Source organism: Perissodus microlepis, chromosome 12 (assembly GCF_051167445.1).
Source record: "Perissodus microlepis isolate ML-2025 ecotype Zambia chromosome 12, ASM5116744v1, whole genome shotgun sequence".
Taxonomy (NCBI): Eukaryota; Metazoa; Chordata; class Actinopteri; order Cichliformes; family Cichlidae; genus Perissodus; species Perissodus microlepis.
The window spans coordinates 16,032,813-16,059,089 of NC_140472.1; the positions used below are offsets into that span (position 1 = coordinate 16,032,813).

Genomic DNA, 26,277 nt, shown 5'->3' on the forward strand with positions numbered 1-26,277 from the left:
AGCTGCTTCATTGGCATGAAATGCAAAAGTACTTATTGCCAAAGCAAAATTCAGCAGATAGAAATTCGATTCACACCGAGCAAAAGTTGGCCAGCGACATCAAACTGAACAATAAAAAAAGGATACATTTTAACCATGCTTAAAAAGGCTACTGTACTCTATATTGCACTCTGCTGTATGTTTTATCAACAATGGGTGGATCCTTAAAAAAGATCCTTAAGAAAAGCAAACAAACCCAGATCCCTCCCTCAGTCATACGTAAGGTAAGTTAAACAGAAGTGCCGAGTCATTGCGGTCATTAGCCTTCGTTTTGTTAAAATAAAGTTTCCTTAAGATATCCTTTGGCGAGTTGTCTTATTTTAGAATGTCTCAGGCCAGATTCAGATGGTTTACGCTTTCAAACCTGAACCATTAAATAAGAAAAAGCCAGAAAATGTTAATTTGTTTTAGATCTGTTTTGCAATTTAGTGTAATTTAATTTAAAAAAAACACTGGGATCACACTGATTAGGCTGGTGTATGCACTTTGTGTATCAGGTCACCTTGTCCCTGTGTCAGGTGTGTTTGAGTGAGAGGTTACGTGTGTGTTTATTGTCAAGTAGCATGTAGTTCATTTGTTCATTTTGTTCTTGTTTTGCTGCTATGATACAAATTAGGCCAAAGTGTCTGTACATGTGCACATTGATATGCCTCTATTTGTATATGTTTTGGTGTGTGCGTGTGTGTGTGCATGTGTCTGTCTGCATGCCCTGTATGCTTTGTCAGCCTGCAGTCAGCTGATAAAAACACAACGCCAGCTCAGCTGTTTTTTCCGTGCCCGGTGTCACTGGCTCCCCTCCCACTCATCCTCCTTCCCTCCCATTCCATTCATCTGAGCCACGCTTTATTCTCCATCTTGTCCTCAGGCTCCTCTGATTCACCTCACCTCCCCCTCCTCTCTCATTACCTTAACTGAATTTACATCATAAGGCTCCGTTGTGCCCTTGACACTTTGCTACCTCCTAACCCAGCCTTTTGTTGATATCAAAACTCAAAACATCACATTGTCAAATGATACCCAGATTGTCACATGGCTTGTTAGAAGAGGAACACTCAGTTTGGGAAAATAAACACAGAGTGAAAATAGGTCAAGTTAAAAAGTTTTTCATTCAGCAGAGATTCAGAAATTTAAAAAAACAAAAAGTTAAAGATTGAAGCACTTCCAGCATGATTTGCCGGTGTGATACAAATCCACTTTGTTTGTACATTTAGAGGCAGACTGGGGCAGGTCTTCACAAAATACAGATAGGAGAAAAATATACTCCATATAAAGGATGACCTGTTGGTCCATATATCACGTGTCCAAAAAGAAAACACATTTTTATGCATTTATATTTGAATGTATCATAAGCCATTATGTACTGACAATTTTTTATATTCTAGATTAGTTACATAATCTAAATTATGTTTGTAGTGTTAATAGGATCGCCTGTCAGTCCAGCAACAGCATTAACGAAGACACTACAACTTGTTATGAACGAATTAAAAAGACTTTACAGTTTGCATTTATATGGTGCCACTTGCTTTAGTAAAGTTGACCACGCAGCAAGACCTAGATCTTAAATGGAAAAACATACAAACAAACCACGAGATCCGATGCATGCACACATAACATGACCTCAAATAGCCTAAGCCGTGGCAATGATCCTTGTGCAAAGTGCAAATGGGAGTTCCTGTGTGTGTGTATGAGAGAGAGAGAGCATGAGCAGTGATGTAATACTTCAGTATTGTATATTACATCCTTGCCAGTAGAAGCTTTTCAGAGATTATGTAGTGAAAGTAAAGAGGACTATGGAACCCGTGTCTGCACTGCCGAAAATGTCACAGTTGATTTAGTGCAGTTCGGTTTCATTTCCTTTAAAGAAGAGGGGACGTCAGGTTAGCTGCCTTTGTGTGTTACTTGCAAATTAAGCTGTTTGTCCCTCTTCTTCAAGGATGCTTCCTGTTAAAAGATTTTCACGTTTTAGTCAAGTAGTCAGAGTATATTTTGATTTCTTACAGTGCTGCCTTTGTGTGCTCATTAAAGTGGGTCATATTTTCTGGAGCAAAGGTATTTTGCTAAAGGAAATAGACAAGTTTAAGTGGCATTTAATGATCCTCTCAGGTTCACTAATAGGCTTTTCTCCCACTGTCTGATGAACAATGTGTGCCTGACAAAAAGTGGAACATATGTATATTTAATTATCTTCAAGTTATCAGCGATGCTTAATCTAGTGCACAAATTACATAAGTCTTTAGTAGTCTTGTGCTGCTGGGATCAGAAGTCCTGTGTTGTTGCGCTGTTGTGAGGAGCAGATCATTTAGCAATTGAGCATTTTTGCCTCGTCAGCATTGCACAGGCACTAAATGATCCATCCCGCTGGCACGAAGCTCAGTCAAACATTACCTAGAAAGAGAAATGCCTGCACCAACATGTCACAGAGTGCTGCCGTCTGCCTGCTCAAACACATCAGAAAATGAGAAAATGAAATTCCATGTATGTATGTGTGTGTGTGTGTGTGTGTGTGTGTGTGTGTGTGTGTGTGTGTGTGTGTATTCTGATCTATTCTTAGCTTTCTCTTTGTGGTCCATGTAGCCTTGAAGGGCTTATGGAGATTTACGTAAGAGAGAGCGGGAGAGAGGGAGAGAGAGAGAGAGGGGCAGGCCAGACAAATCACCAGCCCAGAGGCCCAGAATCACAGACACACAGACCCACCCGCGCACACACGTCTTCTGACCCCAGCTTTCTCACTGGCACCGTCCATGCTCCTGCAGTGCGTTGCAGCAGCTCAAAAAAGCTTCATCCACACATGTATGTTTTAAGCATAAACTTGACAAGACGTCCGTTGAATCAGCACTGATTCTTTTCATTTCCCTTTTTTTTTATCTCTGTCTCCTTGATGCCATCAAAGACCACATGTCTTCTGATGACTGGCATCTTCTGCTCATGACATAACAAATCAGCCCTCCTCTCTTTCTGCCTTTTGAGAGATCACTGATATTGTTTTCACCCCTGCTCTCTCCACCCTTTTAGGTCTGATGTAGTGGTGCTTTGCTTCTCTCTGGCTAATCCCAATTCCCTGCGCCACGTCCGCACCATGTGGTTCCCGGAGATCAAGCACTTCTGTCCCCGGACGCCCATCATCCTGGTTGGTTGCCAGCTGGATCTGCGCTACGCCGACCTGGATGCTGTTAACCGTGCGCGCCGACCGCTAGCCAAGTGAGTTGCATTTTACATTAGGCATTAACAGACGGGTTTAGAGGGAACCTTGACCCTGTGGCTTCAGTGAGATGTGCATGTGATGTGCATGCCTGGTTAATCAGCAGCAGGAACTAAATCACCATAAATGAGGCAATTTTAATGCGTTTTTGCTTTGTGTTGTGAAGAAAAGTTAAAACGGTTAAAACGGTCATTTTCTGCTCTTTTGAAAAAGATTGGCTTGCACTGATGTCATCAGTGACATCATGTTAGCTGTTCTTAAAACTAGCACTGAGATGAATACAGCTTTCTTATAGCATTGTTTTGTGCACCTAATTATATTGCTTGCAGTTCTTTATCTGACTGCTGTCATCATTATGATTGTTATGTCTTTCTCCCTCACAGACCCATCAAACCTACAGATATCCTTCCTCCAGAGAGAGGCCACGAGGTGGCAAAAGAACTTGGTATTCCCTACTATGAGACCAGCATCGTTGCCCAGTTCGGTGTCAAAGATGTTTTTGACAATGCAATCCGTGCTGCCCTTATCTCCCGTCGACATCTGCAGTTCTGGAAGTCGCACCTGAAGAAGGTCCAGAGGCCCCTCCTCCAGGCGCCATTCCTGCCTCCTCGGCCACCACGCCCCATAGTGGGCATCCCAGACCCGCCTCTAACAGACGGCGAGGGCCCCGACTCCCTTTTCTGTCAGCCACTGTGTGCGGATGTTCTTTTCCTTCTGCAAGGTGGCACTACTCGAGTTTTTGCACACAAAGTCTATCTGGCTACATCCTGCTCCAAGTTCTATGACCTCTTCACCCTTGATCTCGGTGGATCGTGTACCGGGCCATGGGGGGAGGAACAGGAGAGCAAGGAAAAATCGGAGAACGGGGAAGAAGACGAGCAGAGCCGGAGAGGAGCCAAGGAGCAAGCTGGACGTACTAAGAGCCTAGATATTGATAAAGATGGGGTTGACGGAGGAGTGAGAGGCCTGAATCAACCCCAGCTGCGCCAGCAGGGCTCTTTGAGGACTTCCCAGAGTGATAATGCACTTCCTTCTCGAGCCCAGTACTCCCTGGGAGCACTAGGGACCGGGCGAGCACTTTCAGGATGGGGAAGGGGGTTCTTGAGTGTTTGTTTGGAGCACATAGATGATCCCGTGACTGGACACCCACGACTCATGACTGTGGTAGCCATGGATGCACTTATACAGGAGGAGCCATTCAAGGTGATGAAGTTAAAACACTGTTACTGAGAAAATAATTTTATTGATCGGAGTATGTGAGATATTCTGCACCATTATTTTAGTCTAAAGCCTTAGATAGTCAGAAGAAGCAAACAAACAAACAAAGATTTCATCTTTCCAAAGCTCTGTATATTTGACCTCTCTGTTTGGTTTTTGTTCTAGGCCGTGCTTCAGTACCTATACACCGGCAGTTTGGATGAGGGTCGAGGAGATCTGATGCAGGTCGCCACCATCGCGGAGCTACTTGAGGTGTTTGACCTGCGAATGATGGTGGCCAATGTTTTGAACAGAGAAAGCTTCATGAACCAGGAGATCACCAAGGCTTTCCACGTCCGCAGAGCCAACCGCATCAAGGAGTGTCTCAATAAGGGGACATTTGCTGGTAAACCACAATGCCATCCGCTCACTGGCTTGATGCTTTCAGTAACACTGGTCTTTTTGTACTGTATATGCTTTCCATATATGCATCAGTATGTGTTTTTGTGTCTGTCTGTGTTTGGGTATACATGTGTCTGTTTGGGGAAGAGAAGTGAATGAGGGTTACGAGAGGTTGTTGAGGAGACCATGTGACGAAGACAGGAAACAGCACTCTCTTTCACTCTCCAAAAATGTACACCCTGTGTTACATTTGGTCATTCCCTTTCCATGTAGTACTTGCTATGCAAAATGCATTCATATGTTTTTCAAAGTCACAGTCAAAACATTTTAATGACTGACTGTTGCTTCACATTCTTTTGTGTTCGTGTTATGTGTATCCTGTATTTGTGTTGTGTTGTCGTCATCCCTCCCTCCTGAGCTGTTGTGTATGCATGTTGCCACAGTGTTTCCAGCTAATGGTGAACATCTGACAAACCCCCTTGCTCAATTTCATTACTTTCTATACTGTTTGTGTCGTGTTCGTTATTAACATTAGTGGATCTAAGTTTTCAATAATCTAAAAATTGCAGAAATGGTCCCATGACTTATTAAATGTTCAATTAAAGACAGGTGTAGTTTAACATGTGGCACGTTAAGAAGCGCAGTGGAGAAGCTAGTGTATTTTCATGTCACTTAAACATTTCCTCTATCAAAGCTCTTGTTTGCACAGGATTTTTCTCTGTGATCCTTGCATCTACTCTCCTTCCCTTACTCTATGTCAAAAGCTGTTCTGTCCCCCTGTCAATTTATCTCTCTGTCTGTCTACCTGTGTCTTTGTGTGTGTCTGTCTGGCCTCCTGTCCGTCTGCGTGTGTGTTTGTGTGTGTGTGTGTCTGGGCGTCTGCCTTGTCCGTCTTTCCCCCTCTGTAGCTTGGGCTTCTGTGGCATACCACGAGATGAACGCTCTTTTCCGCCCCGGTTTTAGATGTGGTGTTCCGACTGGATGATGGTTGTCTCCCAGGCCACAAGCCCCTGCTTATCTCCAGCTGTGACTGGATGGCAGCCATGTTCCGTGGCTCTTTCATGGAAAGTTACATTGAGGAGGTGAGCTCAGACAAAGTGGGGAAAAAGTCGAGGATGGAGTTACCTTTAAGTTTTGAGAAGGGATCGAGTGTCCGTGTCCTAAATCCTGCTAAATTCCCAGTAGTAACTCACAACTAGCAAGAACGTTTTTTAAGGCCACTTTGAAATGTTCCAAAACCTTTTAGATGAAATTGATTAGAAATGTTGTAAATGCCAGTTTATGTCTAATAGCATGACTAATATTAAATAATTTATGTTTATAATAACAGGGTATTTACGTGTGTACCAAAGCCCATTTGTAGCAGGTATGTTAGCCTCCAACAACCTTTAACTGGATAAGCTCTCTAGAAAAGAGACGCAAAGAACACTTGAGCTATATTAGATATTTCTTTTTCTTTTATTTTTTAGAAACTTTTGAAAACCAGCTTTATTATGCTATCTTAGCCATGCTATCAGATTGCCCTACAAACCTTTTACTTACTTGTAGATGTGGTTGAAACTCTGTACGGCTCATGAGAATTGACCTACATAATAATTCACACATCCGCACCTCCGTATACACAAATTTCCTGCACATGAGTACTGCTTGGCTTATCCTAACTCATATACAAGCATTATTATTTACCATAAAATGTAATGATTTACACTGATTATATTAGAGCGGGCTATTTATGTCTATAGCCTGTATACATAAAAACAAATATGCAGTCATACAAAGACACAGACGTGAACTTTTTGAGTCTGACTTCCTGTTTTTTGTGGTTTGACGCAAACCACAGCGTATCGGTGTTGTCAATAGGTTGAAGGCTCACATTTTGCACTAACTCTTCTCATCTTCTATCAACTCAATGACAGCCTTTAACTTCCTCTCTGGTTATGTGAGCCCCAGGGAAATTCTCATAAAATTTTTCTGGGTAGTAAAATTTAGTCAGACTTCTTAGGCAATCACCCGAGGTTTAGCTTCAGGAGGTTACTGGGTGCAGGATGTGTCTGACATAACCAGAGAGGAAGTTAAAGGCTGTCATTGAGTTGATACTCCTCGGACAGTGTTGCTGAACTAGATCCCACTGGGTATGGTTACTCTCAAGGTCAGCAGGTTTAGGTTACCCAATCCCCTGGAAGTTCTGGAAGTTTTCTGGAACTGAAGCAATTGGTAAAAAATAAAGCTGGGGTCAAGAAAAGCATTGCTTTTTTTGTTGTTTGCACATGCAGATGGATAGGATTTCTTTCTGGAACACACCACATGAGTCTGTGTGCAAAAACAACCATTGCAGCTATTGTTGTCACTAGTGAAAACAGGACATCGGGATCAGTGAGGGGACGCAGTGTTTGCTGCTGGTGGTGGGCTGCTGGTGTCTATGGTTACACTAAACAGTTCATGTTAATGGCATGAGGCTGGCAGCACGTAGAGGACAGGTGGTCTGGACACAAAGATTCAAAGACTGACCGGACAATGATGCTGTCAGCAATTTTGTTTATGAACAGCTGTTTTGTTTTGTTTTATTTTATTTTATTTGCTTGCTGATTTGCTTCATCTTAAATACATGGGTTTTTTTACTCCTAATTTGTAAGCTGTTGTTTATCTCACCAGGATGCTGCACTTCCTGCTTTGCTTGCTGACTTTTAAAGTTGCTTCTTTCAAATTTGCTACATGACCATAAGTTACCGTGCTCTAATGTGTCTTACTTCCTGTGAGCTGCGCATATGAAGTGAATGCTAAACCACACTATTAAAAACCCCAAACACTGGTCTTTAAATAGAAGCAGAACTTTAAGAGCATGACACAATACAACTGCTCAACCCTGAAACAGCAGATGATCTAGCTTTAGTCACATCGTCCTGAACATTGTGCACATTTGACATACGTATTAACATGATGTGATATTTTTATAAAAATTAATTTAAAAATCTGAATATGACAAGAAAGAATCTGATTAATCTGGTGATAATACATTATCGTTATCCAAAAGCTACTTTTGATTTCAAACTTAGGTAATGCACAATGTACATTTATTAGCATCTACTAGATACATTTTATACAGGCAATACATTGCTAATAAACAGCCTTATCATGTTACCATCACATTAGTTTGAAGTAAGTATTTTATATATTTGTGAAATATATATAAATTAATAATCCCTAACTCTAAGTGGGAGAGCATCATGTGATTAGAGATGTGTTTCTCTATTTTTATGCCCATGGCACGTTTCCCTCTCTGTATTTTTGTGCTCACACATTTCGGTGTTCATGCTGCACTGCGATTGCACAGCTATTCTTGACTTGTGCAGAGCAGCATTAAGTTGAGTCTCACAAAAAAATGTTCTTAAAATCCCCATCACTTTTTGTGGCATTGGTTTTAGTATAACATTGGACACAAGGATTAAGGATTTTCTTTTCTTTGTGAATTCAAAGGTGATCTGGGTGTAATTTTCTCTATTGTGTACTGTTCAAAAGGCACAAGTCAAAAGACACCTCTTGTGGTTTGCTGTGTCTGTGGATAGACCGCTGATTGTGTCATGGTACACCCATGGATTACTTACTAGGTGTGTGTCTGTGGTTTTGTGTTCACCCTGGGAGTGTGCATCCTGGTGGAGTATTACATGTTGAGAAAAGACTAGTCTATCAAGTGTGAGAGCCTCTGCAGCTCTGTCATACTCATTTAAAAAGAGAAAATGCCAGCATAGACTCCTTTTCTTTTAACTGTGAGAAAAAAAATTCTCCCTTTTAACCCTTTTCTGTCACATTTATGGTGATGGTTATGCTGCACGCTGTTTTTTCCTGACTACCTTTTTGTATATAACAGGAAGAGTAGGGTTGAAATTATGCCTGAATGTCTCATTTGCACTTTTATTTTTAGTCATTGCAGCTTTGCAAGTAATTGCAAATTTCACTAAACTTACAAATGAACAGTTATGATGGCAAGAGTAGAGCCGACAGATCGTATTCATACATTTTCGGAACCTGTGACTTTGTCCATCTATTAATTCTTCCTGATCCAGCTGGGAGGCCACCCATAGCTCTACGTTGTGTCTTTTTTTATCATAACGACAGGTCACACTAAGCTGACATTCTCCTAATTGGCTATAGGAGTGAAGGGTGGTGAGTGCCTCAGTGGGTACACTGAGGCAGAGTGCTCCTGAAGAGGTCAGGTTATCACTCTCATAATCCTTCCTCCTGTCCTTCCCAGGCTTAGACGGTCATCTAGTTTGTGGATTTGGTTATAGCCTTGCAGTAATTAAGATGTTTTGCTTTTATGTGTTTGTTTACCACCCAAAAGTGGTGGAGAAGGAGCATGGTCAGGTCTAAGTGATGTTATGGCAGCGTCAGTGTCAATATGGCTGAACATTTTACTTAAGAATTAGCTTAAGAAAAAGACTCCATATCCCAACTATAAACATTAGCCTAAAGTATCTTGTTTTTTAGGCTGCTTTTTAAGTGTGAGAATCTGGAGTGCTATTTTTTCTCATTATTAGCTTAACTTGTTGATAACAGTTAGTAGATAAAATGTCATAGATTATTTTATCATTAGAACAGAGTGTGGCTAAATGAGATGAACTACATAGTATATCTCTTTGACGAACGCTGCCACAGTCTGTCTCATCTGTGTCAGTGTCTTAGTCTGCACATTGAGGCTAGGTTTGTGTTGTCCCTGTGCACCACATTGCACGGTTGTATGTATGTGGGGTTTATCTGGATTTAGCCCTATTGCTTACATCACGAGCCAGATAGAGCCCTCATCTGAGCCAAGATCAAAGGGAATGCGAACAGTATGTCCTCTGCCCTTTACCTCCAGATACCTACAGTGCTGCTTTCATTGGTATTACTGAAACCTTACCCTTTACTAAACATTACAATCCACATGTCAGAATTTGCCAACATGTTTTTTTGTCGTAACACAAAAATTTAAGTGCAGAAGACACATACAAATATGCAGTGTTTTTTGACATAAGGACCACTCATGTGAGCATATATCTAATGAAAATGAATGTCTGCAATGCATTTTTTATATCTCATGTCTTGTTTTTGATCTGTTTACCCTTTATATGATAAATTTCCAGGTCTCCATCCCTAACACCAGTACAGCCTGTATGCGAGGGGTGCTGGAGTTCCTGTACTGTGGCCTCCTGACGCCTTGTCCTGGTCTGGAGCCCATGGAACTAATCGTTCTGGCCAACCGTCTCTGTTTGCCACGTCTCGTCGCCCTCACTGGTAGGGATCCTTTCTGTCATATTGAGAGCACAGGAAGGAACGTCCTCTCATTTAAATATCATGTTCTCACTTCATGTGGCAGAACGTGCGTTCGATAGTGTTTTATCACTTGCACTTTGCTCCTTTTATCAGTGACTCTGTAACATTTTTACGTATAGCCTTCTGTTTGCATCTAGTGCAGATTTAAAGACTAAGAATTTAGGACTGGGAGAAAAGATATCCACGTGCAAGTGCTGCATGCAAATGGGAAATACTGACACGATTGTTTCCATTTTTATGCATTTTCAGAGCAGCACGCTGTGGATGAGCTTCTCCGACTGGCAGTGAAAGGAATTGACATTGATGGGCAGGTGTTGGCTTACCTTGAACTTGCACAGGTCTGTCCTTTAAATAACAAATTATTTATAATTCATTAATGATGCTTTCATTTTCGCTAAAGGGGGAATCCATATTTTTATAGTGATGCTATTTTTTTCAGCTCTGTAACTCCTCATTTCTTCTCTGCTTCTCTTTTTGCAGTTCCACAACGCAAAGCAGCTATCAGCTTGGTGTCTCCATCACATCTGTACTAATTATAACAGCATCTGCCGCAAGTTTCCCAAAGATATGAAGGCCATGTCTCCAGGTAAAGAATAAACTGCCTCCCTCAAATCCCTTTTAGACACGTAGCTTTTCTCTCAGTGAAAAAAGTAGGGACCTTATTTTGCTTTGCAGTGCTACAAGAATGTACATTTTCTGGGTTAAACACACTGCTAATGGACTGCAACACAGTGTGACTTGATCATCACAAACATTTGGTTGGAGTGGGAGGGCTGAAATATTTTTTTGTCTGGATAAGCGCTGAGGCAGCATACCTACTGTTTTTTTGACGAAGAAAACATTTTCAGTCACTTATATCACAATTAAAATAATTTCTTTTTAAAAGGATTTGAATGCCAAACCAAAGTTTTGTGTTATTTCCGTACTGAATAAATAAAACCAATTAAATGAAACAATGTCCGTTTATTCAGAAAAGGTGATCTCGTCCACTCTTTAATTCCATCAGCGCACATCTTGAAATGACACAGAGAGTTTTCATGTTGCTTTTTTTCTGCAGTGACTTTTCCTTTCATGCCTTTTTTTTGCTCTGCTTTCTGCAGAAAACCAGAGGCACTTTGAGAAGCAGCGCTGGCCACCCGTGTGGTTCCTGAAGGAAGAGGATCGCTACCTGCGCTCCCAGAAAGAACGTGAACGTGAAGAAGAGATCTTGCGCAAGCAACACACCAAAAGGGGCTGGTGTTTCTGGAGGCATCCATCCTCCTCTCCACATGTCTCTTAAAGCGCGCCAACCTGGAAAGTTACACCTCCCCATCCACCTCCACACATATAGAGGAGAATTACCCCGAACCCCTCTATTAGTGGATAAATGACCCTCAGAGCTAATATGCCTGGATGTCAGCATGTTTGGGGGAATGTATGTGCCTCTTTATAAGTGTGGGTGACCACACAAATGCATTTTGCTATCCTGTGTGACACGTGTGGATTCAACTCATGGGTATGTGCATGGAGGTGTGATTGTATGTGTGCGGTATATTGTGATTGAGTGATGCTTCCAAGTTGAGTGCTTCCCAAACGCCCTGTTTGATAATGGCCTGAGGTTGCAGTGCAGCCCCTTTTGTCCCTCCAGAAGAGCTCGGTCCCTCCACCAGCACTCACAGTGTCTAAGCCGCGTGAGTGATTGGACTGGGAGCAAGGGCTCTCTATTTCTATTTCTCTCAGTCTCCATCCTTCACATTGACCTTAATGACTATTACACATTGACCACTGCGGCTTCTCTTGGGGGAGCTTACCTCTGCCTTCACTTCTATACAGACTGTTAGCGTGCACACACAGACCTATGCCCATTTTCCACCCCCTTAAAAAAACCAGCACTGTATTCCCAGGAATTGACACTGACAATGTAATTATTATTCCAACATTGTTTTTTTTGTTGTTTTTTTTAATGTTTGGCGCCTTCTAGGAAACTTTTATCAGGTGAAATGGCGCATACTACTTCCAGGAAGCTGATGATTGCCGTCACAACCACACGAGATGTGATTGTAAATCTAGAGCCGAGGTTTGCTGGCAAGGGGGAACTCTAAAACAATTAGTACGTTAAAATGCTCCTGTCAAGAGGACTGATCATAGCCTTCGGTGATCCCGAAGTGGTGGTTCTTGGTGTTTATCACCCACCCGTGCACTTCCCAATCCTTTGCTGCGCATACCGAGCCACAAAAAAACAACAAAAACTAAACAAAAAGCTCGAAACCCTCAAATGACCACAGCAATGATAGGGGCAAAGAGGACCAGCCTTACTTGATACCTCCGCCATGGAGGAATGATGGATTCAGTATTAAACAACTGCGCTTGTAACGTCCACGACCACTATGTTACACTGAAGCACCTCAGCCAGCCTGCCTTTATACCCCTACACCACTAGGGGCAGCACTGCTCAGGGCCCTGACACTATCTTTCACACTAATGGATTTTAGGCCTGTGTCTTCTGCACTATACTTTCATTTGATGAGATTGCCAGTATAACTTCAATCCTTGCAGTGTTAAAAAAAAACAAAACTTCAGCACCTGCAGTGTTATTAGTGCATTTATAACAAAACAACAACTATATATCACCTGATTTATTAATACCAAAGCTGTGATTCTTCTTCTTCAATTTATTTCTGCCTCCTTCCTGCCTTTCTTTCTTTTTTATTTTTATTTTTCAGGAAGAAGGGATGTAAGAGAGAAGTGAAAGTGATTGTAGGAGAAGAAGAAGGCAGAAAAATATTTGAATCCTTTGGATGGGTGGTGTTTCTAATCTGTGGTGTCAGGAGATAAACCGTCACTTCTGAACATTGCCTTCCGTTTATGTTGCTCAATTTGAAAATGGTGCTGAAGACACAGTAAGACAGTGTTCGGAAGAACACACTCAAGAATCTGTGTATTTTTTTGTGTTTACCTGCAAAGAGAATGGAGAAATTTAAGGAGGGATTTTAAATTTTGACATAGGAGCATTTTAACCCTTATTGTTTCTTCTTCCTTTACTAACAGTCTGTAAGAGGTCATAATAGGTCATTGATATTTAGATTGTGTGGTTTGTCTGATTTAACCCACAGCAGTTACAAACCTTTTTTTTGCTGCTTTCTGATTCAAAAACAACGTGATCTACGTTGCTTCGTTAATCAAGATTGAATTCGGAGGCGTGATCGTTGTTTCAAGAAACTTTTCAGTATATTGCTGCGTATGAGAGCAAGTCTGATTTTCCTGTTGAGGGTGCTAATTTTGTCAGGCTTTCGTACTGATTGTGGAGAAAAAAAAAGAAAAAAGATGTGTTGATGAATTTCTATTAGCACGTTGTTCTATTTGTGGGTTTGCGCCCCTCAGCTTTACCCAGGCACTAGATAGATAGATTGTGTGAGACATCTGGTCTGTTCTACCGTGCAAAGTCATTGTCAGCTCCTGAAGTAGAAGTTGGGTAGGGCCTCATGAGACTCAAGTGCAAACTGAGCTGTTTCATCTCCAGAAAGAGTGAAAGTGAGCATATTTCAGTCAGGATTACACATATCCTGAATAAATTCATAGATAGTTAAAAATATCCCAATGCATAGCTTTGAGAATTTAGAAAAGAGACCTGAAGAAGAGGAAAGACTGTTTTTGATTAACTTACAAGGTCTCTTTTAAGTTTCTCATAGAATCTTTTTGTCTTAATGGTGTTAATGGTTAGTATGTCCCCATTAAGCCTATCTTGGTCCAGGTGCCTTATAGATGGACAAAACTGGAAACTAAAGTGGGATTTTAGCAGCTTCTTAGTTTAAAGCTGCAGACTGGTTCTGCAATCAGCGACATGAAGGACACTGTAGACAATGGCCATGATCATAACTGTAAAATTTTCTGTGGTGATCCTTCATGCATCTTCAGCTATTATTCTTATTGAAGGATTTTTAAGACGATTGCCTGTGCAAAATCCTTTGGCCTTCTGTTTACTTCATGCAGACAAATGGCCTTTTAAATGTTTTTTTTAGTATAGTAAAATATGCTGGCCTTAGAGTAAGGTGTTTTCTCTGAATCGGGACTCACGTCATGGTTAAGTTTTTTTCCACTGACCAGATGACTGAGTGGTAGCAACAACACCAATTGCATTATAACTTCCAAACCACTGTTTTTGAGAAAGCAAAGCTTTTTATTAATTAGCGCTGGCTGGCCTGTGCGCTGGGAGGGTGCAACCACTTTTGGAGTGAAGTTAATTTCTGGCCTACCCTTGTCATTACAATGACATTTGAGTTGGAATGCACTTTTTTGTGTGTCTATACTATACCTCTTTTTTCTGCACTTAGCATGGATTGATCCTTGTGTAAGATTGTTTGTAAACCTGAAGATTGTAGCATGACTTTTCCACTCAAGTCTTTCAAATCCTCCACATCTCAGTGACGAGATGGACGACACAACTTCTTCAGCTTCTTTAAGGTCTTGTACGCATTGAACTCCACAGTAGCTCTTTTCCTCGCTATGTGGCTTTATGCACATGCCCTTTTGGCTAAATTAGCTCTGCACAGCTGAAGGTAGCATCCAGCTCTAAATGATACACTACACAGGTTAGCGTGATAAAATAATGCAGAGGATCTGTTCCTGTGGTGCAGTGTTACAGCTCTCCATGTGTGCTGTTACTGTAGTTACTAAACTTAATGAAGCTTGTTTCTGTCATTTTTTTTCTTTAATCTTGGAAAAAAAGAAAGAGAGCAGTTGAAATCAAGGATTTATAATCCAGTGTAAGAATATGATGCTAAACGGCTGAAAGCCAAGAATAATGTTTGGATTTAGTGTGCATGTAATGACAGAGGAATTGTATAAGGCATGATGCATGTTTCAGCAGTTAGATATATGTTACATATACAGCAGTTTCTTAATTTTTGTTGTTGTTGTCACTCTGTTTGGGGATCACAACGCTGAAGGTTGACAGGGTTGTGGGAAATGTATAAAATAGAAATCATAAAAAACACTAATATTGATAACAGTAATTATATTTAAAAGCTAATTTGGGGTGACAGGGCATCGAGAAAGGGAGCATCAGGCCAGAGGCAGTTGAGAAACTCTGATTTTCAGAGAGGGAGTGATGGAGAGCCAAAACTCTAAGCTTTGTTCATTTTATTTAGCTCAACATTTGCCCAACACTGACTCCTACAGGCAAAAGTTATGTGTTGTCACACTGGCGGTAGAGTTCCTTTGTATTGTCGTGATCTCTCTATCTATCTTGATCACAGTGTATTTACTGTCACATTTTCCTCTGTTATTTGAGATGGAGCAGTTCTTCCCTTCTTGCAGACCTGATCTCCCTATTTTAATGTAACACCTGGTGATGGAGAGAACACTTTTTGGGGGGGATTGGGGTTTTGTTGTTGTTGTTGTTGTTGTTGGTGTCTGGTGTCTCTCTCCTCCTGTGCCTTTAGTGAATTTTCACTCTTTTAGCTCTGTTCAGGCTGACGGCACAGCACTTACAGCCTCCCGGGCACAAATTAAAGTCAGTTAAGCCAAGAAGTAACACACATGTGAACGCAGAAATAAATGTAGGTTGATATACAGCATCTTAGAGCTTATGTGGAGTGGCCTATGTTTCTTTAATGTTATTATTCAGGCAAAAAGTAGTTACAGTCTATTGGAGTCAATTCTTCCAGTGATTACATACAGAGCTTTTCAAGTTCTCTAAGTGACGTCATCAAAAGCTACACAGCGGATGACATAAATAAACCAAGAAACCCAGCAAACCAGCAATTTCGAGTAACGTTTCCTTTTCAGGTGCCTGCACATTTTATTATGTAGCCGACTATTATGTGTCTGATGAGTATGCTGTCCATATATATATATATATATACACACCAGTTTTTATTGATCCAAATCAAAATATCATTTAATTTTCCATTTCTCTACTTAATCTTTGTCTTTAAGACAAATTCTGTAGTGCACTCTATTGCTTCCACTGTTTCAGTATCCTTTTATTTGGGGAACTGCATCTGTGAATGATTGATTGGATTGAAGGCAGATATTAGCTGTGACATCTATATTATTCTGCATTATGCTTTAATGAAGGTAGGTACTCTCCAAAGTACAATAAAGTGTTGTAAATTTAATACACGTCCCAGCTGGACATAACCTGTCATCTTCTAACTACTCATCACACTGTATCTCTTCATTAGATTCATGTATAAGAAAAGAGAGGTGTTCATATAGAGAGACATGGTGTGATTAACCCCCTGGTCTATACTGTAACTTGCGGATCATATATACTGTATAGTATTGTTATGCACTTTTGTTTCCATCGACTCAAACGACTTAATAACATGTACTGCGTACGTTATTGTGTTCATTACAATAAAAGGCAAAAGAAAGAGCACACCACACTCACAAACTATTAAGGGCTTTCAAATTTTTTTTACAACAATCAGAATGTTTTGCTGCTTTTGCAAAAAATGTTTTGAAATGAAAATTTTGTAATATTTTTGAACCACTGTGATTTGTATAAAAAATAAATTCAAAAAGAAATGTAGAGAAAAGGTTTTTTTTCTTTTTTGCCATTTCAGTATTTTAATGTTTGACATGAATTTTATTAAAACTATTAATCTTTTGCTGTTTCCTGGAATGAACGTCATTGTGGGTCTTTCTTTTTTTTAGTTTGTTTGTTCTCATGATAAAGCTCCTCGGTGGATTTCCAACATAAAGAGGATTTCTTTTCTATTAAGAGTCTGTAATAACAAGACTGACAGAGAGATAGTGTATTGGGATTTTCCCAAAAACCATATCTTCAGAGAATTGTCCCGGAAAGAGAAAATATCCAGTCAGTGGCAGTTCTCTAGGTAAAAACAAATTTGTCACCCATAACTCTTTATGTCAGAAGTCAGAGGACAATGGACAGGCTGCTTTGAACTGATAGGAAGGAAAGTGTAATTTTTGAAATTACCACTAATTATAACCAAGTTACACAGAAGAGCATCTCTGAACACAAAACATATGATGGGCTATGGCAGCAGAAGCCCACACCCAGTGTCAATCCTTTCAGCTAAGAGCTGCTACAGTTTGCACCTGCTCACTAAAACTGGACAATAGCAGTTTATAAAAATGTTGCCTGGTGTGAGTTTCAATTTCTGCAATGACATTCAGGACAGCAGCTGGACCTTCAGCTAGCAGACACACAGCGCGACAAGCTGCACACAAACAGTTTGCGTGTTTCCAACACTTTTTGAATCTATGCCGCAAATGGAGGTTCAGCTCCGAACCAACAAGGTAAAAATAAACTGGCTGGTATGTATGGAACGCCAGGACTGCCATAATGAATTGATTAAATACACCATTAAATAATTAATCAAATGTGGCAATAATTAATTACATAAATATTTACGACACATGTAATTAATTAATTATTGACAAATTTTATTAATTATTGACACATTTAATTAATTATTTAATGGTGTATTTAATTAATTCATTATGGCAGTCCTGGCGTTCCATAGGTACCACTCTCACTGTTCTTTATTTAAACAGTGAGAGTTCAAATGAGAATGAGTGATAAAAAAAACATATCATTTGAAAACAAACTGATGACCATTTTAAATTAAAGTTTTTTTAAATTTATTATTTTTTGATTACCTTTTTTAAAAAAAAAAATATTACAATCATCGGTTTCAAGGAGGAATACGTCATAGTGCTCATAGTATTAACTAATCTGATGCCCAGTGTATTATTAAATACATAAATAGTGCTGGGGCTGGAGTAACACGGTTATCCACTTTTCTGTGATGTGATGTTCCCACTGTAAAGCTTTATTTTGAGGAAGCAGAGTTCCACTATTCTGTTTCCAAGTGTTCAGACCTTTCCTGCCTGTATTTTAAAACCAATGCGCTATGATATAGATAAATGACCACTAGAGTAAATTCTAGGAATTTTGCATTATTACATTTGAAAAAGCAAAACAAAACAAACCTTAAGCCATTCTCTCACCTTTTCTATATTATCTTTGGCTTTGTTTGAACGTCAGTTTGATGCACATGTGCCACCTAGTGGAAAGAAATAAATGCACAGGTTTAATAGAAGAAGACACAATACCTCAAAAAGAAACAGGTATGTGTTAAAAAGAAGTCAACCGAAAAGCAATAAAATTGTTTTGTGTCTCGAATGAGCCGTAAACTTTATAATCAAGAAAAAAAGATGTGGTTGCTGTCTGGAGTTTCTGGCACAATCTTCCATGTGTCAGCTGATCCCAGCTCTTTCTGAAGCAAGGCCTTCATGATGTCACGGCTAAATTTAGTCCAATAAATACCTGAAATTTTGTCCAACATCCAATTTTGTGTCTTTAAAGTGTTCAATGAAAGAAAGACTGAATCAGCAGTTATCATTAAGCGGACCCCTGAACAAGCATCATCAAGATCAAGATGATGCGAGCTGAGGTTTTTAATAACGTCTGGTTAGAGATCACAGTAAGCCACAGAAACTCGAGGCTGCCACAGAAACGTGTTTAGCGATTTGGCTGATGATCTTTAACTTTCGTGACAAGAGGACGCGGTGATTGCAGGGAGCGAAATTTCCACGTCCATTTGCAATCCTGATCTGTGCCTGCGTGAGTGCGTGCAAGTCACAATCACAGCCTTTTAAAACTCACCAGTCAAGCTGTCTACCAACAAATTTTAACAGCCAATGACGTGTATCAGTTCTCCTTTCATCTTCTTATAAAACGAAGGAACTTATGAGCTTTTTGTAGCAGCAACCTCAACCTCCACGGTCACCAGCATCAATCTGAACACTGATTACAGACCTTTATGCCGTGTCAGCTGTGGGCTGTGTTCATATTTCCCACAAACTTTGCCCCTGCTTTTGCACCACAGCATCACTGAGCACTACTTTAGAGTCACAGACGTGTGCTGACATCACCACATCTGGCTCTCATTTCCTTGGCTTCTCTTGCAGCAGATAAGATGAGATGTATTTAAAGCACAATGCCTTGTTGTACAGCGGAGAAGAGCACAAACTGATTGACTTGGGTCTTCACCTCAACTGCTAGTGGACCAAAGTTCAAAATCTCCGCTTTTATAAACTGATCATATGCATATGCAAACTGTGTCTAAAGTTTGCAGCCAAGTGACTTCACTTTTTCAGTCTTTTGTTGACCCCTTGTCAACTTCTTTGAGACATGTTGCTGCTAATATGTTTCACGAAAAAGTAAAATGCATCAGTGGAAACATTTGATATGTTTTTATGTTCTATTGTGAATCAAATGTGGGTGTTGGGGCTTTTAAGCTTTTAAATATTCAATGACACACTTACATTATTATCTCACTTACATTATATTACAATTTTGTTTTTTTTTAATGCAGAAAACCTTTAGTACCAAATGTACTTAATTTACTTACAATGATTGAGTGATGGCACATTCCTTATTTTGCCCTCCTCAGAGTATGTTTCATTTATATGATGTTTGTCTAGTTCTCCCCAAGGTCTGCTTCTTAGACAAAACTCCCACCCCCTCCCAAATTCCTAAACACATTTTTAAATCAGGGCCTCTCAAAGCAAATTTCATGAAACCTATATCATTCTCACACTGTCGATGAACTTAAGAGCTATTTTATTTCGGCAAGCAGTCATGGAAATCAATTTTAAACACAAATGTATGGTCTCTATATAGTCCTGCAAAGCCCTGTCATTTGTTTAGGCTTGACATACAGTACTGTCCAAAAGTCATAAGCCACTGTTGATTCTTTAGATTTTGGTCCCAAAATGTTTGTTTTGATGATCTATGCATCATCCAAAGAGAGAAAAGACACCTGACTCAAGGGATGAACCAGTTCTGTGTCCACAGATAGCAGACAACTTAGCAAACAACCACTGTGAAATTGTATCTTTGGGCATTTTGTTAGTAGCAACTTGACAAAAAGACACCTCAAGTTCAGAGAAATAAAATTGCATTTTTGCACTAACAAGGTGATTCACAAAGACCTATTAGCCAGAAATTTGGGCTATCTTGGTAAATGAGGACAACAGAAGAAGTAGCAGCCCTAATAAATATATATATGTACAGCAGATGAACAGTTTCCACAGTAGACATCTTGCATCTAACCCTTCAGTTCAATCATCTGCTGTTCACTGAAGTATGGTCAGTGAAATGGTCTCGCTGGAAGGACGTGTGTCAAGAAGCCATTCTTGGGGATTTTTGAGGAAGCCATTCTTCATTAACATCAGCCTGGAGAACTATTCCCAAACACTTCTCAAAGAAACTACACGAGAGCTCAGAGTTCAAGTTGTGTTGAAAAATAAAAGTGGTCATATCAAACATTGACTTTCAAACTTGTTAGAATTGTATCAATTCTGTTTTTCTTCATTTAGACCATATTTTCATGTATGCATAGACACGTCTTATTAAATTTCTGCATTGCAAAATGAAAGAAATAAGCTGTGGTACATGATTTTTGCACAGTGCTGTATTTCAGTTAAGTAAGGTAATGTTGAACCGATGAAGAAGTCTGAATCTTATTCCTAGTGAGACAAAGTAAAGAGAAAATAGCAGGTCAATATGGAAAATCGCTTGTTTTAAGCCTTTGCAAAAGTGACAATGTGATTTAGAACTGAACAAAACACTTGCATGGACATTTAGATTCATGCACACATTTGTGTTCACACTGAAGCCCAGGGGAAAGATATCTCAAGGTTGTTGTGAAGGCGCATAGTTGAGTAGTGACCTCAGCTTGAAGCCCAAAGAGAAGACATCCAGATTCACAGAACACATGCCGAGCTCTGGCTCTACTATTCTTGCTTTTTCTCAGACAAACAACAAGTGCATTTGCTGAAAACACTCCATCTTTTCTTTTGTTTCCAACTTCTACCTGGCTCAGTCATTTACTTAGCTCGTAAAACTCGCCAGGCACCTGAATCAACCTCACTTATCTTTTCATGTTACACCATGTTGGAGTTCAGCTTTTAGATATATGCATGTGCCTCACTGACATATCACTTAGTATGACCTGTGTAACTTTTACTCAGTTCCACTCATCACTGCAATTCGTGAGCCTCACCTATGTTCACCTCAGTATCAAAAATGAGCAAAACTGAAATGAAATACTGAAATGATCATTGCTATTGCAAGAAGAGGTGAGACAGAGATTCTAAATTGTCGTGGATCCGCTGTAATAATAAAAATAATAAGTGCCTGATGAACACTTATCAGACAACCTTTAAAGATGTGAAGCATTTGTCAGAGAAGAAGACGGACTTCTTAAACGACTTTGCATGAACAAGCTTAATACACTTAATGATTTGCATGGAAAATAGGATCATATTCAGCAAGGTCTGACTTGTATGAAATATAGTGCAAAAGGAAGTTAAAAGGTTGGAGACATGCCTGCAGCTCTTATTGTATAAAAGTAAATTTACAACACAAGGCTGTATTTATGACATGAACAGATGATTTAAAATCATTGCAAGTGTACAGACACTAATAATCTGGCAGCACGCTATCGCACATGAGTGGGCATGCAGGTCCTTACCTCTAAAAGTCTTCCGTCACCGCTAATGCGAAACATGTTACTCCTGAAGTGTAGAAAAAACGGGTGGAAAAAAGCTCAAGCTGTGACCCCTTCACTCCAAATGCATCTCTGACCTTTTCACACCGTCCATCGGGTCGAAGGAGGCATAAACCTGCCACGCAAGCCTTGATGCACTCCAGGAGAGATTTGAAGCTATCCATGGCTACGTGTAATGAACTCTTCCACTAGCTTATAATTGCATAACACAGAAAGCAAAACAAATTTCTGCCACTAAAAAGCAGAGTCACTGATTTCGCAAAAGAAAGAGACACATCCATGAGTGGATTCTGAATTAAAGACTAATGTAAGAAACTCATAGAGGATGTTTTTGTGACTGGGCCACTCAGCACTTTGTCACTCACACTTAAACTATTAGTTTAAGGAAACCAGTGGGTTTAAACTTTGTCAGGAAAGCAGGAAACTGAACAAAAGGTCTGTCACAACTGGATAAGAAGTTTCAGTAAAAGAAGAGAAAATCCCCATTAGCTGTTACGCACACACACACACACACACACACACACATGCAAATCCCCACTGGACATAGAATCATCTCCAACAACAGCTGCCTCCGCACCCAAGCAGAGGAAATGCCAAGGTTTTCTGAACTGGAGCATAACAGCATTGCAGTTCACATCCACACTGAAGAGTTGAAAGGCTGGACGGGCAGGAGAGCCTCTAATAGCAGGAAGTTGTAACAATAATAGTGGTATAGCAATGTCACGGCCCCTGTCCTTGTGTCATGCAAATTCTAGCCAAAAAAGCTGAGTTTGAGTGTGCTGCTTGCTGTGGGCTTACCAGACGCAGGGTTTGTAGGTAGATCATTTCAAAAAAAGTGACAGAGTGACATTTCACAGTTAAAAAGTATCATATCTAATGTGTATCAGTACTTCAGCGTTTATTCAAATGATGGCAACATCACAAAGCTATTCTCTATCAAACACGAGTGCAGTCGTCTCTCATCTATATGCTTAATGTTATAGACCTATTAACTGCTTCTCTGACTGTAAAGCAAAGTTTATACCCCAAGAGGAGATGAAAATGGAAACATTTTGCCTTACAAGGAAGTTTTTTCATCAGTGATAGCAGTGACTGTGTCAGTTCATATTCTCAAAAGGATTACTCAGCCATTCCAGGTCTAACCTTAGCAGTGAATAACACTGCAAAGCATACTAAATGTTAGGGGGGGAAACATGACACAAAGTTGAAATTTATGTGGTCATACCTAACCTGAGCCTGACACATCAGAACATAAAAACCTGTGACTTTTATCCTCTGCATCTGTCCTGGATTACTTAAGAATGACTGCTAAGTAAATTAAAGAGCTCAGGAACATTCCCATAATCCAAGATCTTAAACTCCTGTGCCACTGACCCAAAGGCAAATACCACTGTGTGAATGTGTGTGCGTGCACATCCATTTGTGTGTTTGCATGTTAAGAGGGAGTGCCTTAGAGTTCACAGCTTGTGTAAGTGTGCATGTGGGAGCCTGTGCATGAATGCATGGCAGTGTGTGTATTTACGAGCTCGTGGACAGTTTATGTGTGTATGTGAGTGTGTGCGTCCCTGTTTGAGCCGCAGCTGAACAGGCCCCCAGCAGCTAAATACTGAAACAGTCTCCTCTGCTTTTTTGTGTGTGTGTAATGCACAGCCTGCTTCACACTTGGCTCCCATGAAATTGCTCCTTCTTTGGCTTATTGAGAGTTTGCCTTCACTGTAAAATGCTTCTGCGGAGTTTGCCAAGGACCACAGGTGTCCGATTCACAAGAATCAGAGACAAAGAGAGAGTGACAGATCCAAGGCTGCTGCACTCTCCCATAGCCCCTCTAAACATCAGAAATTCCCATTGTGTTTCGTTTTTGTTCCCATTTTTGCTATCAAAAACATTATGGTGAGGGAGAAAAGACAATTAGAACAAAATAATTATATTTATTGAATTGCCTCAAGTTGTGGTCCATCAGTTAAGTAATAAATTTCGTCAAGTTGCCCAGTTATTAACTTGGGAAATGAAAACGTCTCTTTGTTTCGCGAACAGTGCAGCTCAGTGGCCGTGTTCCTCTGCTGCACACTTTTTCTTCCAAGTGACCAGCTAGTGAAGTCATTAGGCTTTCCACTCTCTTAACAGGAGGTGGGGCGCTCCCCATAAAAACGTATTCTTAACCAGCTGCACAAAGACCGTGTGCAGTCCCAGTCTCCTCCACGCTGTGAGTGCGCAGCGGCTGCACGGATCGCTCCTTTTGGACCTAAAAGGGCCACATTGAATGAACCTGGACACATTTGCTGCAGTTTTCTTTCGGCCGAACCCCAGTTTCCTGCTGCGACTGTTCTCCAGAAAATACTCTAATCCCCACCCCGAGACGCATCGGGACCCGTGAACAGAGAAGCTGCGGGAGTGGTCTGGAAACTTTTGCCACAATGAGCAAGCGAACGGTCAACCTTGATACCTACAGCCTGTCGCTGTTCACGGCCAAAGAGGACATCCTCAACCCCCGTTCTTCCACGAGCTGGTAACACATATTGCTTTTACACAAATCTGCATCTGCCAGCCACACCTGAGTTTATCCTTTTTCATAAGAGCAGACCGAGCTCCGACTTTGTTGTTCTGTTAGCGTTGATATTTTTTATAACGCGGTCAGAAATTCAAGTAAAGTTCGCAACTTTAATCAAACTTTCATGCTCTCCATCTTGTTTTCCATGCGCGTAAGATGGAAAACAGTCTCTTGCGTAAGAAGAGGGCAGATTTAAGCTAATCCAGTGACGGATATGGAGGTGGCCAACACAGAGATAGCTCACAGCCTGCTATGTATTTGCAAGTCCTGTGCACGTAGGGTGGTTTATTGCCAAAGGGATGCACTCACTTTTAATTGCCGTTCATTACGCACGCCAGGCTGCTGGTGTGGCTCGGTGCGCGGCACCTGGATCACCATGACTTTGCTATTCTCCCCCAGGAATTGTGAGGCTTTGCCGGATCGTCTTTCTGCAGATGTGCTGATCCCTGACATGGGCTGTCTTTCAGGCAGAGGCCTCTTAATTTGAAAGGCAGCACTGCATGCATGAGTAACTCCATATGAGCAACGAGACTTATTAATGTAGAGCAATAGCGAAGATGACTAACAAAGTTTTAGGAGAAATCTTACTGGCCGGGGGGTGTAGCTAGATGAAGAACCAATATTCAACCTAAATTCACAGTTTAGGAAAGTTTCATTTAATCAGTTGTTTTTAATGTCAGATCTAGTTTTTAGATTATTTAACAGACTAATGAACAAAGAAAGAAATACATTTATTAGGTTCTAAGACTGGACTGAGATCATGCCCATGTAACCTGAGCATCTGACACTTGACTCATTCCGTGTTTTTGCCATAGGGTTTGGCTGATCTGTCACTATAGTGATCTACCCTTCTTTTACAAATAGTGTCAGTCTTATTGTGTACTCCCCTTCCTCTTTGTTTTTTGTTTTTTTAAATTTCATGCACATCGTGTGTGTGCTTGTGCATTTTGTAATCCTCTGATATGAGCATGTTGTTGCAGGCTATACTCAGTGAAGTTAAAATTAAATACATGCACACACACGATGCAAACATCCACTCACTTTGACGAAGAAAAAAAAATCCAAGGCCCCAGCTCGAGCATGTGCCCAAGTGGAAGTAGAGGACAGACTTGGTCCATCCCTGCTTCATCTCCCTCTGCCTCAAACCTCTCTCCCCCGCCCACTTTCTTCCTACGTTCTTCCTGGCTTCAATTTGGAACTAACAACACCACTCAGGAAATGAGTTTCAGAGCGCTTTGAGTTAACCATGACAAGCTGAAACCTGACAGCTTCACGAATGGAGTGGAAACACTTTTCCCCATCCAGAGCATAACTTGCTCAGTTTCCACTCTTTCTTAATTTTGGCAAACCTCTCAAAGTTTCCATGTTCAGAATAACTTTTTGTCCCATGGTAACTGCTACATGCTGACACTTCACTGAACCAGCAGTTCCTCATTTGAGGGCATTTCCCCCACAGCTTCGCTGAATAACAAAATCTTGATTGGGTCTCTGCCAACCAGGTGCCTAAAACAATTCTACAAACATGTACAGATGCATATGCCTGTGATTACAACAGAGGAAAAATAGAAAAAAGAAAGAAAGAAAAGGGCATTCCTAAGCATTCATTTTACCCACTTTCAAAGGATAAATAATTCTGCTGTGACTGAATAGCGAGGTGGGAGGGGAACATGATGATGTCATGATTCCCACTGTCAAACTATTGAGCCCATCCTTGTGCATGTGTAACCGTCTGTGAAATTTCAATGTGTATGTGAGCTTTCATGTCAGTATATTTGTTTCTGGATGGGCATATACTTCCTGCAGAGACTACTTGAGTTAAGGCGTCAATAAGTTTTTGCGGAGGCTTGTTGTGCTGAATGATCCCGCCCCACTGTGTGGCCTTGCGATCCTCATGTGTATTATCTAATGACCTTGTGTCCTGAATGGGAAACAGACCCTTTGTGGGCGAGACTCCGAAGAAAAGACGGGCAATTTCAATGCATCCATCATTCAGACTTCTCTGTTCAACAAACAGCCTTGGAGGTCTGTGCTTAGTCTCCTGGACCACTCAA

The 26,277-nt window shown here is 40.7% G+C and overlaps 2 protein-coding genes across 6 annotated transcripts in view; both read left to right on the forward strand.

Moving 5' to 3' along the window:
• The window catches only part of rhobtb4 (Rho related BTB domain containing 4), a 38,983-nt gene extending 22,244 nt beyond the window's left edge, over nucleotides 1-16,739 (forward strand). For all 5 annotated transcript variants that reach the window (XM_084945300.1, XM_084945304.1, XM_084945303.1 and 2 more), the window contains 8 exons: nucleotides 3,052-3,237; nucleotides 3,622-4,441; nucleotides 4,622-4,841; nucleotides 5,801-5,919; nucleotides 9,958-10,108; nucleotides 10,397-10,485; nucleotides 10,628-10,733; nucleotides 11,248-16,739. In XM_084945300.1, the coding sequence (XP_084801426.1) occupies nucleotides 3,052-3,237; nucleotides 3,622-4,441; nucleotides 4,622-4,841; nucleotides 5,801-5,919; nucleotides 9,958-10,108; nucleotides 10,397-10,485; nucleotides 10,628-10,733; nucleotides 11,248-11,426 (1,870 nt within the window). In that variant the 3' untranslated portion in view covers nucleotides 11,427-16,739. The remainder of the gene's footprint in view (nucleotides 1-3,051; nucleotides 3,238-3,621; nucleotides 4,442-4,621; nucleotides 4,842-5,800; nucleotides 5,920-9,957; nucleotides 10,109-10,396; nucleotides 10,486-10,627; nucleotides 10,734-11,247) is intronic.
• Nucleotides 16,740-23,794: 7,055 nt separating this feature from the next.
• Nucleotides 23,795-26,277, forward strand: part of LOC146376022 (uncharacterized) — a 31,174-nt gene continuing 28,691 nt past the window's right edge. The window contains exon 1 of the mRNA XM_084945981.1: nucleotides 23,795-24,184. Coding sequence (XP_084802107.1) covers nucleotides 24,093-24,184 — 92 coding nt within the window. The 5' untranslated portion in view covers nucleotides 23,795-24,092. The remainder of the gene's footprint in view (nucleotides 24,185-26,277) is intronic.